At 34.5% G+C, this 22257-nt stretch overlaps 1 protein-coding gene across 1 annotated transcript in view; it reads right to left on the bottom strand.

Moving 5' to 3' along the window:
- The window catches only part of Znf804a (zinc finger protein 804A), a 235383-nt gene that overhangs the window by 45511 nt on the left and 167615 nt on the right, over positions 1–22257 (bottom strand). Inside the window, exon 2 of the mRNA XM_013028727.1 lies at positions 8000–8143. Within this exon, the coding sequence (XP_012884181.1) occupies positions 8000–8143 (144 nt within the window). The remainder of the gene's footprint in view (positions 1–7999; positions 8144–22257) is intronic.

Genomic DNA, 22257 nt, shown 5'->3' with positions numbered 1-22257 from the left:
CCCCATAAACAGGCGGAGTTGCAATCCTAATATCAGATAAAATAGACTTCAAGTCAAAATTAGTGAGAAGAGATAAAGAAGGTCGCTACATACTCATTAAGGGATCTCTCCTTCAGGAAGATATTACAATTCTAAATATCTATTCACCAAACAATGAAGCACCCAAATTTATCCAAGAAACACTACTTTCCATCAAATCTCACATAGGTCCAAAGACTTTAATTGTTGGGGACTTTAACACACCACTCTCCCCACTAGATAGATCAAACCAGCAAAAACTCAACAGAGAAACTGCAGCTCTAAACAACTGCATAGTTCAACCAGATCTAACAGAAATCTACTGAATATTTCGCTCAGCAGCGTCAGAATACACATTCTTCTCAGTAGCACACAGAGCATTTTACAACGTAGACCACACTTTAGGTCACAAAGCAAACATCCAAATCAGAAACACTGAAATTATGCCCTACATATTTCTCAGAGCACAAGGGAATAAAATTTGAATTCAACACCAAAAGCAGCCAAAGAAATTCCTGTAACACATGGAAGCTGAACAATACATTGTTGATCCACCAGTGGTTCATGGAAGAGATTAGAAAGGCAATTCAAATGTTCATGATATTCAACAAAAATGAACACGCAAATTACCAGCTCCTCTGGGACACAGCAAAGGCAGTACTCAGAGGCAAGTTTATAGCTATGAGTTCCTACGAATTGGAGAGATCTGAAACCAACAATGTAATGAGACATCTGAACCTCCTTGAAAAACAGTAGCAAGCTAAACCCCAATCCAGTAGGCAGAAAAAAAATAATTAAAATTAAATCAGAATTGAATGAATTAGAATAAAAAATAGAAAGAATCAACATAACAAAGAGTTGGTTGTTTGAAAAAATTAATGAAATTGAAAGACCCTTAGCAAATCTTATCAGAAAAAGAAGAGTATACACCAAAATAAACAAACTCAGAGCTGAGAATGTAAACATCACCACAGAAATAACCAAGATTGAAAACATTATAAGCGAATACTTCCCAAACCTTTATGCTAATAAGTTTGAGCATCTGGAAGAAATGGATGATTTCCTAGCAATGATGAAACTAAAGCAAGATGAGTTAAACCAACTTAACATATCCATATCAAGTATCGAACTAGATACCTCCCATCTAAGAAAAGTCCTGGACCAGATGGATTTAAAGCTGAATTATACCAGGCCTTCAAGGCAGAACTCACACCAATACTCATCCAAATCTTCAATGAAATTGGAAGAGAAAGTTCACTACCAAATTCTTTCTACAAAGCCACCATAACCCTCATCCCAAAACCAGGCAGGGACTCATCAAAGAAAGAACTATAGACCCATTTCTTTGATGAACATCAATACAAAACTTCTCAAGATTTTGGCCAATCAATCGACTTCAACAATTCATCCAAAAAATCATATACCACGATCAAACAGGATTCATTTCAGGGATGCAAAGCTGGTTCAATATATACAAATCAATTAATAAAATTCATCACATCAAGAGCAAGGATAAGAATCACATAATTATCTCAATAGATGCAGAAAAAGCATGAAGAGTCTGGAAAAACAGGAATCCAGGGAACATTTCTCAATGCAATAAAGGCTGTATATGACAAACCTACAGCCAGCATTATACATAACGGTGAAAAACTAAAGCCATTTCCTCTAAACTCAGCAATGAGACATGGATGTACACTCTCTCCACTTCTCTTCAATCTAGTATTAAAATGCCTAGCTAGAACAATAAGACAAGATGCAAACATAAAGGAGATCGAAATAGGAAAAGCTGAAGTAAAACTTTCCCTCTTTGCAGATGACATGAACTTGAATTTAAAGAATCCCAATGTCTCCACTCCCAAATTACTCAAGCTGATTCAAAACGTTAGTAAAGTAGCAGGGTATACAATTAATCCTCAAAAATCAATGGCATTATTTTTTGTAAGTCGTGGGGCCTAAACTCTGGGCCTGGGTGTTGTCCTTCAGCTCTTCAGCTCAAGGCTAGCACTCTACAACTTGAGACACAGTTCAACTTCCAGTTTTTCTACTTATGTATTGCTGAGGAATTGAACCAAGGGCCTCATGAATTCAAGGCAAGCACTCTACCACTGAGCCACCTTCCCAGCCCAATCAATGGCTTTCCTGTATGCCAACAATGAGAAGAACGTGGCTGAAATCAGGAAAGCAATTCCTTTTGTAATAATCCCACAAAACATAATATACCTAGGAGTTAACTAAATAAGTGAAGGACCTCTATGACTAAAACGTTAAAAACCTGAAAAAAGGAAATCAAAGTAGAATGCTCCTGGATTGGAAGGATCAACAGTGGGAGAATGGCAATACTTCCAAAGGCTATCTACATATTCAATGTTATACCTATCAATATTCCAACCTCATTCTTCAATGAAATAGAAGAAGCAATCCAAAAATTCATATGGAACAATAAAAGACCCAGAAATAGCAAAACGATCCTTAACAGAAAGAACAACACTGGAGGAATATCAATACCAAATTTCAAATTTCAATTCAAATCCAAAGAAATCAAAACAGCTTTGTACTGGCACATGAACAGACCTGAGGACCAAAGGAATAGAACTGAAGGTCCAGAAATGAACCCACAGACCTATAGCCACCTAATTTTCAACAAGGAAGCTAAGAAAAAATAGAATGGAAGAAAGACAGCCTTTTCAGTAAATGGTGCTGGCAAAACTGGTTAATCACCAGTAGAAAACTCAAGCTAGATCCATATTCATTACCCTGCGCCAGAATTAACTCTAAGTGGATCAAAGACCTGAGAGTCAAATCAGATACCTGAAAACATTACGGGAAGGAATAGGAGAAACCCTAAGTCTCCTTGGCACAGGCCGAAATTTTCTTAATAGAGACCCAGAAACACAACAAATCGAAGGAAGCTTGGACAAATGGGATTGCATGAAGCTGCAGAGCTTCTGCATGGCAAAAGACATAGCTAGCAAAATTAATAGAAAGCCTACAGATTGGGAGAAGATCTTCACTAGCCATAAAACAAATAAGGGTCTCATATCTAAAATATACCTGGAACTCAAAAAACTTAAATACCCCAACAACAAATCCTCAAAGAAACAACTGCCCAATAAATAAATGAGCTAAAGACTTAAAGAGAAACTTCTCTGAAGAGGAAATAAGAATGGCCAATAGACACATGAAGAAATATTCAACCTCTCTAGCCATAAAAGAAATGCAAATCAAAACAACATTGAAATTCCACCTCATCCCAGAATGGCTATAATTAAGAACTCTAATAACAACAGATGTTGGAGGGGATGTGGTCAAAAGGGAACCCTACTGCCTTGTTGTTGGGAATGTAAATTTGTTCAACCACTTTGGGAAGCAGTATGTAGGTTCCTCAAAAGACTCCACATAGAGCTCCCCTATGACCCAGCAATCCCAGTTTGGGGCATTTACCCAAATGATCAAAAATTAGACCATACTAAAGCTACCAACACAACTATGTACATTGCAGCATTATTTACCATAGTTAAGATATGGAACCAACCAGATGCCCCTCAGTAGATGAATGGATTAAGAAAATGTGGTATATGTAAACAATGGAATTCTATGCCTCCATCAGAAAGAATGACATCACACCACTTGTTAGGAAATGGAAATACTTGAAAAAAATTATATTAAGTGAAGTAAGCCAGGCCCAAAGAAATATAGGTGCCATGGTTTCCCTTATTTGCAATAACTAGTACATGTGTAGCACAGCAGAAAAGGCCAAAAGCTATGTACATCTGATTGTAAAAGATAATGTTAAAGGAAATGAACCCCAAGACAGGGACACAAATATCTTTTTTCTTTCTTGCTATTGTTTCAAACATATTTATAATATACCATTTGTTTTTTTGTTGTTGTTTCTTTCTATGTTCCTTCCCCACGATATGACCCCTGTTTTCACTGTATTTGCTCTTGGTGCCCTGCATCTTGTATATACAATTTTCTAATTTGAGAAGGGAAAAGGAAAGATCAAAATGCTTAAATAAAGATACAGGTTGACCCATTTTAGCAATGAGATGTACAAAACACTATGTTGAAAACAAACTATTTTGGCCCCGGGGCAGGGGTGTAGTTAGGTAGGTGGGAGGAAAGGGATAGTAGGGGGAAAACAAAGGAGAAGCCAACAATGCTCAATAAGAAATGTACTCAATACCTTGCTCATGTAACTGTAACCCCTCTGTACGTAATTTTTACAATAAAAAATGTACAAAAGAAGACGCTCTTGTCCTTAAATTTTATCTCATATAATGTTCAGATATATTGCTATTTTCTAGTAAGCATATATATTAAATAATATCAAAACCAAATTGTTTATTAACCAAATATAATATGCAATAATTAAACCAGACTACTGGGTATAGAATGTGACTGTCCTTAAAGACTGAGACATGTACTTCTTGTTAAAACATTGCATTTCTTCTTACATGAAATTATGCAGTATGTTTTGAAAAATAAATTTAACTATTATATGAATTTTTTATTCCAACTCCTATATATTATTCTAAGTTAAATTGAATGTTGGTCACTAAACCTACATTATTTTGAGCTTTACTGGAACAATACTTGCGCTCTGAAATGCTAGAACAATATTAGCTAGGAAATGAAGGGAATACTTCCCCAATTCCTTCCTCAGCTTTTCAGTATAGAAGAGCAAGACTCCATTTACTGGGTCGCAAAACAAAGAACCTAGAACTGGATTTTCATTTTAATTACAGTGTTAAACCCACAATAGGAAGACCAGAAACAGGCATTAAGCAAAATCCCTTGCACCCAGGTGAGAGTTCACAGAGCCTCTAGAAGTTCTCTACTTGAACAGGCAAAGGCCTCTATGCTGGTGAAACAGAGTCAAATTTTGACTGGCTTTGACTGAAACTGGTCCAGCACCACCACTCCTTATTCTATAAAAGTCTCTATGGGTGTGAGATTTTGGAGTGACCCAGCTTAGCATCAGTCTTAGCAATCAAAGAATGATTGGACCACCTCTCCCTTCATCTTTGGAGCATGCTTATCTCCAAGCCAATGCTTATAGATGGAGTATGAAGACACCAGGCTCTATGTTGAGACCTTGCTTGGGAATACACACTTGAGCTTTAGTCTATAAGACCACCCATTGCATCATGGACCAGGGTGTCTTCCTGGGATTGTCAGATGAAACTCAAGTATAACTCAACTTAGTGTCAGCCTTGGTAGCCAAAGAACTATCTTTTAAAGAATTGACTGTACACATTAAAATGTATAGTGTGAAGTTAAGATCCCATTAGCTAAGATTTCCCTTACTACTAAGGGTAGTAAGCAAAGGATGTTGTCTTGGAAATAACTGTTATGCTGACCAAACCTAACACTAAAATTAGTTTTAAGAGCTCCCATTTCCAAATCTCTTCCATGAGATAGTGACTTTGTATTAGGCCTGAGTCAAGTGGAGGAAAGTGGCCACAGTCTTTAGTAATTCTGTCAAGCCAACATTAGAGTGCCCTCTGACATGGATCTTACATTTTGAGTTCTCCTCACAAATAGGGAGCCCAGAGCAATGTGGGCCTTGGTTCTACACTGTGTTGTACTAGACTGAGTCCATAGGTCTATGATATGGCACAGTTTTGTGGCATTGGTGGTCATAGACATGATGTAGCACAGTGGGAATTTCATAATTTTTCCTAGTACTGGTAGAAATCAAATTTTGTACTGCCTGACCATAACCTAGTAACTATAGAGGAAGCATTTGTGCTTACCTAACAAGGATGTGGCTTGTGATTATGGGCTTCCTTTTCTAGGTTCTCCTCAAGTTAATGTGGAACAGCAAACCACCTGATTATTGGACAGAAGTGATCTTGGACTTCCTTCTAGTGCTAAAACTATCACACATGTTTATAGGCTCAAAGAAAATTAACAGCCTACTTAAGATTTCTGAAAAGTCAAGCACATATACATCAGAGTTATGAAAGGTGGAGTGTATATACTTAATTTTCCAATGCCTAAATGACTTCACATGGGAACAAGCATCAAGAGCTCTCAAACTTTTTACTTATAGAGAATAGTCAATATACAAAGATATACAAGACCATTAAAGCAGCTATTTTTACACAGCTCAATAGGCCTGTGTAAAACACAGAAATACTTGGATGTTCTAACAGAGAAACATAACAAATAGATGGAAGCAATGAAAAACAACAACAACAAAACAGCCCTTGAGCTGCAAAATAAGTTAGCCATTAAAATGCAATAGAAGGCATCTTAGCAGGGTAGAAGCATCAGAAGCAAAAAATATTTAGGTAAAGAGAGTAACATCAAAATATAATTTCATGAGAAAAAAATTAAGATGTGTAAAGAGAAGGAAGCACAGGAGAATGTTGGTATAGAATTAAAAGACCAAACATGTGGGTTATTAGAACTCAAAAGTGACATGAAAATACTGAAGGTATTGACACCAAATTCAGAGATCAGAACACTTTCCAAGCCTTTAAAACCCTACACATTTTCAGGTGGAGGAGAGTCAAAGACCATTGAATCAAAGTTTAAGAATGCTCTTTGTCAGGGGTGAGACCTATCTCAAAAATAACAAGGGCAAGAAAGGAATTGGAAAGCATGGTTAAAGTGGTAAAGTTTCTACCTAGCAAGCATGAAGCCTTGGATTCAAGCCACACTATGACCAAAGGTAACCAAGTATGTAAGTAAGTATGTAAATAAATAAAATTGCTAAAACTGTTGTCATGAACACAATAATGAATGAAGTTAGATTGGTTGAGGCATATTACAAATGAATCTATAATCACTTGTAGTTTTATCACTACTATTAAGTGAATATGCACATACAGTGTCAATGTGAGATCAGACATTCCTAGCTCATGCCTGTAATTCTTGCTGCTCAGTAGGCTTGAGATCTGAGGATCAAAGTTCAAAGCCACCTTGGGCAGGAAAAATACATGAAACTCTTGTCTCCAATTAAGCATTAACAAGCTAGAAGTAGAGATGTGGCTCAAGGGGTAGAAATCTATTCTTGAACAGGAAAAGCTCAGGTACAGCATACAAGCCTTGAGTTTAAGTCGCAGGATTGGCACACAAAAAAAGTCAATGTGAGATTTATTAACACATAACTATCAATGAACAGCCTAGACCAAAGCTAATGATTCCCTATTTCTAAATTAAATGCCTAAATATAATTCCAGATACTCATAGACAGAGGTAGAAGGATTATGGTCCAACACCTGCCAGAGCAGTCTTGTGATCCTACCTGGAAAAACAAACTAAAAGAAAAAGACTGGCAGCATGATTCAAGTAGTAGAACACTTGCCTTGCAGGTAAGAACCTTAAATTCAATTCCTATTGCCAGCAATCAATCACTAAATAAACAAACTTATACACTTATTATAGTTTTGCTTAATAAATACTCAATAAAATCTTGAGCATTCCCTTTACTTACATTTCTATGACAATTTAAGAATAAAATGCTTTCCAGAAAGAACTAAAGTCATGAGCCACATGGTAGTTTTGTCAATGATTGATAGCATATAGAATGACAGTGCCTTCTTGCTTGTGTAAGAACACTTTAAAAATAGTCGCATAATGAGAAAATTGCCGTAGGACACGTTTTTCAAGACATATTCCTTGTCATTAAATAATACATTATTGTGAATAAAATTTACTAACATTAGATGACTATAATGTTGGATAAAATATATGAAACTTAAAACAGTTCAAGATATTTAAAGGATCATCACATGTAGAATGTTGCTTTCCAAACACTAACACTCATGTGACAGACAATTCAATGATACTGTCTTATTGGTAATTTGTTTCAAACATTGCTTTTGGTGATTTCAAGGTGATTCTCACTATATGATATCAAATCATCATCTCAAAATTACATCTTACATTTTAAATAAAAGAAAAATTATGCTTACAATATCACAAAATGCAGAAATGCCAGGCAATCTGAAGGTCTCTTTCTTACCTGTTTGTGTGCATGATCATATGAGTTAATGTGGTTGTCAAATTCCTGATGCTTATAGTACTGTTTGTCACAGAGTTCACAGTAAAAATTAGCCTTCAAGTCTTCTAGAGCTTTCGCTATGCTATTCTCCTTCTCAGCATAGTCCTGGAATATATAAGTTGAACGAAGAATACAATTAGCTTTTCCTTGAGTTACTTTATTTGGACAGTTGTCAACTTCTGTATAATAATTGGAATTAGAACTAGAATATAAAAGAAGGGAAATATAAGCAAATACTAGGACACCAAATGAAAAAAAATATGAGTTCTGATAAATAAAGTATTAAGATAGGAAGCAAAACTAAAGGGAAAGAGTAGCAGAAATCTGGAGCAGAAAAACGAGTCACAAAAATAAATAGAAGTCGTCAAACAACTATGTCAGCATTAAAAGTGAAAATCAAAAAGGTATTTTGAATCAAAATACCTGTGTTTTTTTGGCTGTGGTGTAGAGTAGAAGCTTTTCCACTGGGACCAGTTAAAGTGTGTCCTTTTTTAGGAAGGCTATATTACACACATTTCAATTTAGTTTTTTCTTGGATTCCTAACATACTGTTATAAAATTTTATTGAAACTAGGCTGGGAAGGTGGCTCAGTGGTAGAGTGCTTGCCTTGTATGCATGAGGCTCTGGGATCAATTCCTCAGCACCACATAAGCAGAAAAAGTCAGAATTGGCACTGTGACTCAAGTGGTAGAGTGCTAGCCTTGAGCTGAAGAGCTGAGGGACAGCACCCAGGCCCAGAATTTGGGCTCAAAAAAAAAAGCTATTGAAACTAGATTTTATTAGCCCACGTCAATTACTTTGACATTTAAATATCATCTACTTTGGAAAATTAACACACTTAGACTCAATAGAGACCATTTCTCAACTTTGTCCCTGAAAAAAATAAAAGGAAATTTATAGTCAGTTGTCAGTAAGTTTTGTTTAACAATAATGAAATAGCAAGCTCTGGACTAAGTCTTTCAGGTTTCCTTAGATACAAATTACCCATTTCATATCTCTTTAGGTGCTGCTCTTGTCAGACAAGACCCTATTTTAGTTATTGGAACTTAGAGATTAAATCATACTAACCTGTGTGTGGTGATGGCAAATATTTTCTTTGCATCTATCAAATCTAAATAATTTTTATTAATGATTCAATGGGTGACTCATGTGATGTCATTTTACTGTATATATGTGCATAAACACATGATACAGTTTACCACAACTTTGAATTTCATATTTTACAGTAATCAACTATTTGTCATAATCTATAAATACGTAGGTCATATTTTCACTTAAAGATATTTATTCATTGTTAAGTTTTATTGTTTTTCAACTGCAGGAAAAAAAGATGATGAATGGTATAATAATAATAATAAAATAAATTAGGCTTGTGCATGATTTCATCATTTTCAATAATTAATCCATTTCTCAGCAGATTTGTGAAAATTCCTCATTATTCTATTCTATTAATTCTATTATATAACAACTAGTTTTAAAACAGGAAAATGACTCATATAGCTCGACATTGCTGGCTGAACATTATATACTCAATCATCATCAATAATACTTTGAGGACTTAACAATTTAAATAAAACAAAAATTAGCCAATACAATTTCATGGCTTAACTGTGTGCAACAGAGATAACATTGCAATCAACTCTGAATTAGCTCTCAGAATAATTTTGAACTAAAAGGAATTTCTTAATACATTCATTCATTGTTCCAATTAATTACAATTACAGTAAATCTTACTTTCTCTTTTCTAGATATTTGATTATTTCTCTTAAGGTATAAGTGTTTTTCTTCTTCATGCTGATATTCCACTGGAGACACAATTATTTCCTACTTTGATATAAAAGCCAGAAATTTTAGTGGAATAAGCTGATATTAGGTAAGTTCCATTCTCTAAAATAAATATCAGCATTAGTCTAACTTTGAAGAGAAAAACAATAACTTTAGAATAATGATACCAGTTAACATTGACTCACTACTTATATAGCATCAGACAAATAGCATCAGACATTTATTTAGAATTTTGGTGTGTTAACTTATTTAATACTGATTAAAGTGATAGAGATACATATCCTAATCACTTGCTCAATTTATAAGAAAGAATACGAGAGTACAGAAAATTAAGTAACTGCTTCCATGATATAGAGAACAAGTGTGCAGTCCATTCTTGAGCCAGGTAACCTGCTGTACAGCATTTAAATAAATTTTAAACAGAAAAGAGAGAAATGTATAGTAAGCTTCATTATCATATACTATAACATCACTCAGCTGTAATTATCATCTCAATGTTAAACTTGTTTCAGGGTATCCTGTCTTCTCCCATCTCCCATCCTTTCCTACAGACGTATATAAAAGTTTTGAAAATATGACAATAAACTTATATGTTGGTGTCAAAAATAAAATATTGTCAATAATTCATCATTTATGTGCAGCTCTATCTTCCTCTTTCTGTTTCTACCCTATTAAAAGATATAAAAAGAAACATAGTATGGGTTTATGTTAGGTAACATAATAGGAAACATTTTTGAATCTGTCTTTGATTTAAAGTAAGGAATCAAGACTTAACATGAGAAAACCTTGACAGAACAGTGTGATTATTATTGCCTGTATGTCCTAAGCCAAAGGAAAAAGACCCAGACTCATACATATTGTTGATTATAATTATTTTTTACAAAAAACTACATTTTTCTATACTTCTGGTTCTAGCTAAGCCTCAGGGCTCCTTCTTCATTGTGGATGATATTGAAATAGGTCTCTATACATATTGGACATAGCATAAGACTTCATAAACTAATATACTTGGACAAGGTAAAAATAAAGTGCATGCATATTCAACTTCAAATGTTCCCCCTGTATCTGAAAAAGTCATTGCCATTCTATGTCCATCTGAAAACACAGCTTTACAAGCATTCTCTTACTCTGATGGTAGAAAGTGAAGAACAAGGTCTAGTTCAATAAGCATCAAACACACACACACACACACACACACACACACACACACACACACACATACATCTTTTACCAGATCATATATAGAATTTCTTACATATTCTACATGTTAATCCTTGCCCAGTAGGTTGTCAAATTTTCTCTCTTTATGTAATATATCACTTAACTGTGTTGTTTCCTTCATTGTACATAAATTTCTTAATTTGATATAATCCTATTTTGGTACAATCCTACTTGTTTAGTGTTACTTTTCTTGTTAGAACATACTGGCTGCATCTAAAATATCTTTTCCTATCCAATTATAAAGCCTTATTTCCCATTGTTGTTTTTCACTAATTCTATACATTCAGGTTTTAAATTTACATCCTTGATTCATTTTGACTTGATTTTTTGTATATAGTAAGACGTAAGGATAATTAAAAAAATAATTCTAATGTGGGGGGAGAGTAACATAAGAACACAAGTTGCCAACAATGATAAAAAATTTGAGTATGAATAATAATCACAAAAATGTAATACAAAAACACAATGAGATATGACCTACATCCAGCATAGAATTGCTATTATCAAAAATGGCAAACAAAAGTAAGAAAGAAACTTGCAAATTCTTGAGATGATGTGGAGAAATTAGAGCTCATATACTTTTCACAGGAATATAAATTAGTAGAGGCCTCATGGAAATGAATGTGGAAATTTCTTTGTAAACTGAAATAGAACTATCATATGATACAGCAATTCCACTACTGGCTATACATTAAGGGGAAATTAAAATAGTAAGACAAAGGCATACACATGCTTGTATGTTCATAGCTGTACTATTCACAAAAAACAATACACAGAATCAAAGTAAGTGTCCATCTGTTGATGAATGGATAAAGAAAATTGACACACAATACAAACACACATATATGCATATACAAGGAGATGTTATTTGATTTTAAACAGAAATGAATCCCATAATTTGTGACAACATAGATGAAACTAAAAGACATTATTTTAAGTAAAATGAATTAGACACCAAAGGCTAAATATTGTACCATTTCCCTTATATGGGAAATGTGAACATAGAAGTTTCCAGGGACAAAGGGTGGTCAAGTAATGGCTAGAGAGATGCTGCTCAAAAAATTTAAAATTTCTGTTAGACAGGGAGAATAAGTTCAAAACATGTCATACAACATGGCAAGTTATAGTGTTCTACAGGAATTCAGTTATGAGAAAACAGAGAAGCCACATTTTGAGAGGTCAAATTGGGAAAGTGGAAGGTTGCAGGTGGACTCTTGTCTCAAAGACCAGCAGCCCCTCAAATACACTTAACACAACCAGAAAACAGAGCTGTGGGAGAAGGAGAGGAAAGAAAAAGTAGAAAAACAAAACTAACAAACCAGATCAACTCCAATGTGGAGCTGTAATGGATGTTGTTTAAGAATAAATTTTGGCTGTTCTCATCATAATAAATATTACATGTGAAGTAGTACACATGAAAATTAGCTTGATATAGCTATTCTATCATGTATACATAGCTTGAAATGACATGTTCTACAAGAAATTGTTTGTATATTTTAGTTATTAAACATATTTTTAAAGAAAATATATAAAAATATAACCAGATGATAGCATGATCAGATACATAATAGTATAAAAATGTTAAATGTTGAACCAATGTTGGAATTTGAAGTACCTAATCATTTGAGCAACTCTTTTAGAGTAAAAATCAAATTATTCCACACACAAATTAACATTGCTAAACAGGACTTTTGAATATATATCATATCCTGGTATTTATGGAAGGAATAGTCTATTTAAAGCAGTTAAAACTGCACTGTTAATATGTATTCTATGTGTTGAAAAGGAATGTTGGCATATAATTTACACTTAAAATGCTAGTGAAAATAATTTTCTTATTCTCTCTTATTTCTCCACCAAGAATAAATGCATCTTTGTTTGTAGTTTATATATAGGATTAATTACAATACATGTGTGTCTAAGATATGAATCATAGAATCCGTGACAAAACTGTTTTCTTCTATGAGAATATCCAAACATTCATTTGGAAATTCCTGTGCAGAAGTGTGTGTTCTCTGTGTTAACTTAATTCCACTCATTACTTAAGTGGTAGAATATGAGACGGTTTCTAGTTACTTTGGACAACCACCTCTATTTTCCACATCCCAAGAATGAGGAAGTTTTCTCTTTGTAACCAGATTCTTCTTTAACTCTTAATATAGTTTCTCTTATATGTGCACAACACTGGAGTTTTAAGCACTTAAGGCTACAATCATGTGACCATTATGGTAGGTAAGAGGGGAAGCATAATTTCTTTCTCTTTTGGTCTCAAGCAGAAACTTCCCATGTAGGGATTTCTAAGACCCTGCTGAGTACTCTAGGGAGATGAACACAGCCTACTTGTAATAGTGGCAAACAATATAACAATAAACTAGGTTTTCTTTCTTGTTCTACTCCTCCTGAACTTTGTGTGCCCTGGAATTATTCCCCAAATACATTCTCTGCATTGAAGCTTGAAGTCTGAACGTGACTTTCAAAGAAAGCTGGATTAAGAACCTACATTTTGCACATTTTTTAAGAATGTCATGTGAACATACCACATTTAATGGCTTAATTGAAGAAAATACTCTTAGTTTGAATGCAATAATACCTCACCATTGTTAGAATAATGTATGGAGAGAAACAGAGAAGCCACATTTTGAGATGTGGAACTGGGAGTCTTTATTGGAGAGCTGGCATCTACAGATGGACTCTTGTCTCAAAGACCTGCAGCCCACAATCAAGCTTTTAAAGACAAAAACCACATCTTTGGGTGGGGCAACCAAACCCAACAAAAGTGTTACACAAAGCAAGCTAAATGAGAATACTTAATCCTCATAAAAGTGTTATACACAGGCAGAACAGCCTATCCAGGAGAATAACAAGGGCCATCTAGAGGATGCATGAGCTTCCTAGAGCACTCTAGAGTTCTCAGAAAATCCCCATCTTTTATTACAAGGCAAAGATGGCATTACTTATTTAAAATATCCTTAAAAGGCATATCTGTCCAAGTTTACCTAGCTCCTGTCAACATATGTCACCACATCTATTATTTCCTTAAAACTTAAACAATTTAAAATCATTAACATTTCTGAAACTTTCTTAACTATATATTCACTTTGATATTTGGACTTATTAATTATTCTCCTTAGGATGCTCTTATAACAGATGTTTTCATGAAACATTCATTCTCTTCTTGCAGATATCTGAAAAAAATACATATTTATTTCTTATGCCCTCCTTGTCATTCTTCAAGAAGAAAAATACTTTTTAAATCTTTACATTCTTACTTCTTTTTCTTTTCTTCTAGAACCAAATAAAGATAATAATTTTCTAAAAAAAGAAAGGTCCTCCATGCAAATGATGAATTGAAAATTCTTTGTGCATGTATTTTAAAATAAAAAATAAATTAATAAAGAACAAATTTATTATTAAAAAGGGAATATATATTCAAGAGTGAAACAATAATGGGACATGTTTGAGTTTTAGAATACTAAAACTGTAATAACAACAAAATAGATCATCTAGAAGATGCCATTAATTAATGTCCTCATTGAGATATGGCAAGAAATAAACATTTGGTTTCCATCACTGGTTCCTGATACAGAACTTGTAAAGCTCTCAGAATCTTTAGAATAAGATGATCTTTTTGCATGATAAATAGACAACTAGGGACAGGGCATGCCTATCTAACTTCAGGATGAAGGTTGATATATGGATGGACCCAAGTGTAATTAGAAGGATGATATTTCAAACTCAACTCTGAAGAGACATGGGATCCTGAAATTGACACAACTTCCAGCCAATGAGACAGTCATTCGCATCTACATAATGAATCCTCTATAACAGGATGCAATAACTACAGAGGACTTGGGAGTTCGCCAACCCTTCCCATGCTTAGTCCTGTAGATTTCTCACATCTGGTCTTTTCCTGAGTTATACCCTTACAATAAGCTGGTAATAGCAAGTGAATTGTTTTCTGAGTTCTGGACCTATTCTAGCAAATTATCAAACCTGAGAAGGTTAAAGGAGCCCACAAATTTCAGATAATTGTCATAAGTACAGGTGCCTTGAACTTAAGGTTGGCATTTGAAGTGGGACACTCTTTCAGATGAAGCTCTTAGTGTGTGGGTCTCAAAGTAACACCAGACAGTTAATGTCAGAATTAAATGGAGTTGTGTTACATAGTGGTAGAACCAAAAAAAAAATTAATGTGAGGGAAAATGCTATATTCTAAATGTCAGAAGAACTCTAAAAAGAAATAGAATCTCGTTGTCCTCATGCTAGTCTTCATCAGACATATTTTGCACACAAGGCAAATGAACAACCACTTCTGGAATAAAAGTCTCTGCTATTGACTTAACATGAATGTTATTTTCTTCTGAAAGTCCAAATTCTATTATCTCAAAGACCTGAGCATAAGTCACAAAATGCATTTAGAAGAATATGGAAAGAAAACTAAGAATTGGGTCAGAAAATAATAGTTTCAATCCTCCAACAAATCCTCAAAGAAACAACTGCCCAATAAATAAGTGGGCCAAAGACTTAAGGAGAAACTTCTCTGAAAAGGAAAGAATGATTGCCAAGAGACACTTGAAATGTTCAACCTCTCTAGCCATAAAAGAAATGCAAATCAAAACAACATTGAGATACCACCTCACCCCACTTAGAATGGCTATAATCAAGAACTCTAATTACAACAGATACTGGAGGGGATGTGGACAGAAGGGAACCTTACCGCATTGTTGGTGGGAGTGTAAACTTGTTCAACTACTTTGGAAAGTAATATGGAGGTTCCTCAAAAGACTCCACATAGAACTCCCCTATTACCCAGAAAACCCATGTTGGGGCATTTACCCAAATGATCACAAACAAGACCCTACTAAAGCTACTAGCAGAACCATGTTTATTGCAGCATTACTTACCATAGCGAAAATATGGAACCAACCTAGATGCCCCTCAGTAGATGAATGGATCAAGAAAATGTATATATATACACAATGGAATTCTATGCCTCCATCAGAAGGAAGGACATTGCCCCATTTGTTAGGAAATGGAAAGACTTGGAAAAATTATATTAAGTAAAGTAAGCCAGGCCCAAGAAACATAGGTCCCATGGTTTCCCTTATTTGCAATAACTAGTATATGTCTGAGACAAGCAGAAAAGATCAGATAAGGTGATGTTAGGCTAAATGAACCTCTAGATAAGTATTCAAATGTTTTTTTTCTTTCTTGTGATTGTTTCTAACATATTTATAAGATGATTTCTTTGTTGCTTTGTATGTCCCTCCCCAACGGTATGACCCCTCCTTTCATTGTATTTGATGTTGGTATAATTTGTGGAGGGGAAGGGAAAAAACAAATCATTTAAATAAGGATACAGGTGGACCCATTGCAGCAATGAGATGTTCAAGTCGTTATGTCGAAAAACAAACATTACAACTCTGGCGGGGGTGTGTGAAAAGGAATGGGGGGGCGGGGTTGGGGGTGGGAAATGGGAAGGGATGGGAAGGGGAAACAAAGGAAGAGGTAACAATGCTTGATAAGAAATGTGCTCATTACCTTGCCCATGTAATTGTAACCCTTCTGTACGGTATTTTCACAATAAAAAAAGAAAATAATATTTTCATGTATAAGTGCATTGAACAGAAAAACATAAATAACATACATTTAAATATCCCCCTTCTTGCAGTTGAAGATATTGATGATCATTTTAGGTCTCCATTTACCTTTAAGTAGTTGTGCAGAGGAATTGAAATTTAACAAAGAAATTCATGAACATGATTAAACTTAATGTTATCCCATTCTTACCCATCCTTTCCCTCAGTTTTCTTAATGTTGTAGAATATACATTGAATTCTGTTTTTTTTTTGGGGGGGGAGTCCGGTCGTGGGGCCTGAACTCTGGGCCTGGGCACTGTACCTCAGCTCTTCAGCTCAAGGCTAGCACTCTACCACTTGAGCCACAGTACCACTTCTGGTTTTTTTCTTTTTGCTTATGTGGTGCTGAGGAATCGAACCCAGGACCTCAGGCTTGCAAGGCAAGCGCTCTACCACTGAGCCACCTTCCCAGCCCCTACATTGAATTCTTGACTGCATTCTTCTCCTCTTCTCCTATTAAATTGGTCTAGTCCTTTCCCCATGACTCTGCTGTAACTTTTTCAAATACCTTCTTCCTGATGTTTATTTTGTTTAACTTTGCCTTTGCCTTTTGAAGGAATTACAATATTTTCTTTAAAAAATATTTCATAGCCGGGTGCCAATGGCTCACTCCTATAATCCTTTCTACTCAGGAAGCTGAGATCTGAGGATCATGGTTCAAAGCCAGCCCAGGGAAAGAAAGTCCATGAGACTCATCTCCAATAAACCACCAGAAAACCGAAAGTGGCACTGTGGCTCAAGTGGTAGACTGCTAATCTGGAGCTGAAGAGCTCAGGGACAGTGCCCAGGCTGAGAGTTCAAGCCCCATGACTGACAAAACAAACAAAAACAAAGAAAAACCAACAACTGTGTTGAGCCAGGTACCAGCTACTCAGGAGGCTTGCTTCCATCTAAGGACAAGAGCTGGAAATCAGCCCACCAGGAAAGTTCATGAGATTCTTATCTCCAAATAACCAACCAAAAGCTAGAAGTGGAGGTAGAGCTCAAGTGGTAGATACCCGCCTTATGCAAGAAAGTTTACAGACAGCAACCAGGCCCTAAATTTAATCCCCACTTAAATCACAACCACACACACAAGACCCAAAAAATGAAAATCATCATCTTTAAAGGTAAGAGACTGAATATTGAGAAGGTATTTACTGACTATTGTATGTCAATACATCTCCTGTGTGCTCAGTTAAGTACAGTGCAACAGTGAACTTTTAATACTGACAGTCCTGAGCACAGAAGTATTCTTGCAAAATATGTTGAGGCAACAGTCTCAAGGCTTTAATTACTTCTCTATTATTGTTTAGCTGATGATGATTTTTTGGTAAAATAGCATAAATCTTAACCTTCCAAACTGTCCATAGTTTTCAAAACTTTCCTTGTCAAGGTAGAACCTTGTATATTTCACTTGCATATATGTATCATCAAGGCAAGGCCTCTTTAGAGACATGTTTAATTCATTTTTTAATTTTTAATGTACAGAAGTCTTAGCCTACCAATAGTACATATTATATAGTTAATTTAAACTATTCATAAATATGCTAGAAGACTTGACTCTATGTTGAAACAGAATTGTTTGAAATTACTCAGTTGGCTAAGCTTTAATATTAGCTTGTGATGTCCCTGTACATAAGCATGGTTTAAATGGGTCTGATCCTTCCAAAGTAATTAGGAAAACATATACTAAATTTTCTAAAGCTGCACATTAATTGATTTTGTGTTGTATTTCTAGTTTATATATGTCATGTCTCATAGAATCCCCAAAGTGAAAAATCTCATTAGGTCCCAGGGAGGCCCACTATGCTTCATTGTAGAAATTTCTTAAATTTATAGGCAGCAATTGCTTTCTCTGAAAGGTATAACAATTTGGTGCATATTTGTTACATTTGCAGTTGTAGACATTGAATAGGGTTAACTGGTGAACTTTGAGTTTTCTTAGAAATGGAGACTATGACAAAGACCTCAAGTAGCTTATTCTAACAATGTGATTTAAAGAGCTTTATCTGAAAGATCAGGAAACACTGGTAGAAGACTACAGTGAATAGGAAGCTAAAATACAGAGCTGGTCTCAGCTTTGACTTAGGTGAAAATTAAGTTATTACTTTTGTACTAGCAAAAAAATGTTAAAAACAAAGTTCTCATAGACTGTATATTGTATTTGTAAAACATCCTCTCAAACTCTGAAGAGAAAAGCATATTAAGAAAAATATAGAAACTGAGATTTATTTGCTTGAGTCCAAAACCAATTTGGCCTATTGAAAGCTGGGAATATAGTCAAATAGTTACAGTGGAAAGAATCATGAGACTTTAAGAAACTATGCCAAATTCATTGAGTGGATAAAATAGATGAAAGGTGAAGTAGGTTTTATATTCCATAAAATTTAATCATATATGAAGAATCATAAACTTAAATTAGACCAAATTTGATCAAATTCCAGATTCTCTTCTAGATTTCTTTTCTTTCTTTCTTTCTTTTTTTGGATGGCCAATAGATTTATTTTCTATAACAAGGAATAAAACAGAAATTGAGTAAAGACTAGAGAAGACTAGTAGTAAGGCCATAGTTTTCAGGTATACAAAAGTGATATCATTAATGAACAAGACTCTCTCAGTGAAGACATAATGGAGAGGTGTGGAAACTGTGAAAACAGAGTGGCATGAGACAATTTAATTATGAGGACAATTATTTTCACAATTGTGAGTGACTTATAGGTAAGATAGCTGATATATTATTCCAACTACTAAATGTGAGCTAGTAGCTACTTAATTCTGGAGACTACCTTGGTAAAGGTATAATATTCATCTTTATATTAAAATCAAGGCTTGCTTTTTCTAGGCCTAGATTTGAGTGGCTTAATATTTTCTAGCTTTTATTTAGATGTAATTGAATTTAATTGTATTACCTTTTTGTTGGCCAATTGTTACTCTTTCCAACATATTAACTTATTAGATATTTTCATTAGAGTATAAGACAGATTAAAATTTTGCTTTATTATTCTATAAAAATAAAATTTAAAAGATATAACAACTATATTTTTAAAAGCAAAGTGTTCTAAGGTAATTTTATCCATATTTTCACCTTCATAAAGGAGCTAGCCATACTCCCTCTAATCTAGAATAGCCTACATTGCAATTCAGTATGGACTATTTGGAGACCAAAATTGTATTCTGATGCCTGGCACCAGTACTCACACCTATAATCCTAGCTACCTGGGAGCTAAGGTCTGAAGATGACAGCTGAATGCCAGCCCATGCAGGAAAGTCTTTGTGAGATTCTTATCTCCTATTAACCAGCAAAATGTTGGAAGTAGAGCTGTGGTTCAAGTGGTAGAGCTCTAATGTTGAGCCAAAAATGCTCAGGGACTGCGAGCAGGCCCTGAGTTCAAGCCTCACTACCAGCATACACACACACACACATACACACACACAAATGGTATTCTGAATACTTTTGGATTGAATGAATATTTTCTAATATTGTATTTCTGAGGGTGAAATTTGGGAAGCTAAATATATAAATCTGAAAAAGTGCGAGATAGATTGAAATTAATTTGAGACTAGTTAGCCTACTTCCTAGGATGAATGTACTATTTTTTGTTTCATTTCCTAGCTAGAAAGTGAAACTATCTTGCTGAGACCAAAATAAGGTAAAATAATAGTTCTCAAAGCTTTTACCGTTATGCATTTGTAGAAAATATTTTCTCAAAAAACAAGTATGACACTATAGGGGTCACATCACTGAGCCCCCCCAAATACCTGTAGAGATTGTCATGCAGCCCTACATTGTAATAAGAGGAACAATATATGGAGACCTGCTGTTCTTCCCATTAGTGCCAGCAGGCTCTGCGTCTGGTTAATTCTGCTTTGTCTTGAACTCAAAATGGAAGTGATAGTCTGCGTTTGATACATTGTTAGCACAGCAGGGAAAGCCCATTTGGAAATAATCATATGTTTCAGATATCAAAAAAAACACGGATATTTGGAAAAGTGAAGCATTTAAACTTGAAGAACTTAGAACTAAAGTTTGAGAAGACAGAAGGAGGAAGGGAAGAGCATATCAATATATTCATTGATTGCTATAAATGAGCCCTGCACTCAGACTGTCTCGGTCACCACAGTATTAACCCTGGAGTGAATATTATTAGCTTCACTCTGAGTATCAGGAAAACAAGACAATGAAGGGAAAAGAAGGAGAACTTGCTTAAAGTCTTCAACCATACATTGGATTCCCATTGACCTCTCTGATCCCTGACCTTGCTCTCAGTTAAAACATGTCAATAATGGACAGAACAAAGACAAAACAAAACAAAACTTCTCAGTAAACAAACAGCACAAAGATGGATTCTAAACACAGATTTGGAAAGAAACAAAAAAATTGAGAATTATGTGTCTTTTGTTAAGAATGTTAAACATAATTCTATTTTAAATATGATATTGACAAAACACTTTATTTTTAATTTAAATATGTTTTGTTTTGTCAGCTAGAATATTTGAAGAAGATCCACTTGTAGTAGCATTCATATGAGGTTATCCAAATGGCTCAATTAAGACTACATTAAGGCCAAGAAACATATCAGTGATGCAGTTTTACCTACCCATTATGAGTAGTTAAAAATTCATTCATGAATAGAATTTATCATAAATAATTATGACATTGATTAGATAATAGAAACACTATGGGGATTAAAAGCATTTATAAATTTTAACTGTAATTAAATTCTAGTAAAATGTAGTGTGAATAATTTTTAAATATGTCATTGTAATTCTGTTTAATAATGGTCATTTATTTAAGGACACAATGCTCTCTTGTGGGCAATTGGAAATGTTGCCCATCTCCACTCTTTCCCTAGTATTTCTGAAGTGGTAGATAGAGACAAAATCAGAAATGAATTGATTTCATTTGAAGAAGTTAAAAGCTTTCATTTATATTCCTCTTGATTGTGTTAATAAAACATATATGGATAAATCAAAGCAGATACAAGTATGGCTGAGGAATCACACTAATATGACTAGAGGGCTAAATTTACAGGGAAATAGAGAAATTCACTAAGGTAAAAATAACAAAAAATACAAAAACACAGAAAACTAAATCCACTTCCATGAAATGGCAAAACTCATTTTGACTTTTCAGTTTTTCACCCATAGCATTTATGCTAAAATATCTTCTTGATTTTTTTCTGACTTGCAATAAAATACAACAAGATACATGGCCAGGAAATGATTTTATTTTAAAGATAAAGTCTAGGTTGGAGTAATTACAAATGCAAAGAATAAGAGCTGTTGGATATCAAAGGCAAGAAGTTGAACATAGCAACTCAGAACACTAGAAAGTAGGATAAATGTACTCATTATCTTGCCCATGTAATTGTAACCCCTCTGTAAGGTATTTTCACAATAAAAAAATAAAGAAAAAAAAAAGAAACTAGTGAGAAAAAAATTCCCTCATTTATTTGTTTATTTATTTTTAAATTTTATTTTATTTTATTTGTGAACATACTGTACAGAGGAGTTACAATTACATGGGCAGGATAATGCGTACATTTCTTACCAAGCATTGCAGCCTCCTCCTTTGTTTACCCTTCACATCC

Source organism: Dipodomys ordii, unplaced genomic scaffold, assembly GCF_000151885.1.
Source record: "Dipodomys ordii isolate 6190 unplaced genomic scaffold, Dord_2.0 Scaffold5, whole genome shotgun sequence".
Classification (NCBI taxonomy): Eukaryota; Metazoa; Chordata; class Mammalia; order Rodentia; family Heteromyidae; genus Dipodomys; species Dipodomys ordii.
This window is presented reverse-complemented; position numbering and strand designations above follow the sequence as displayed.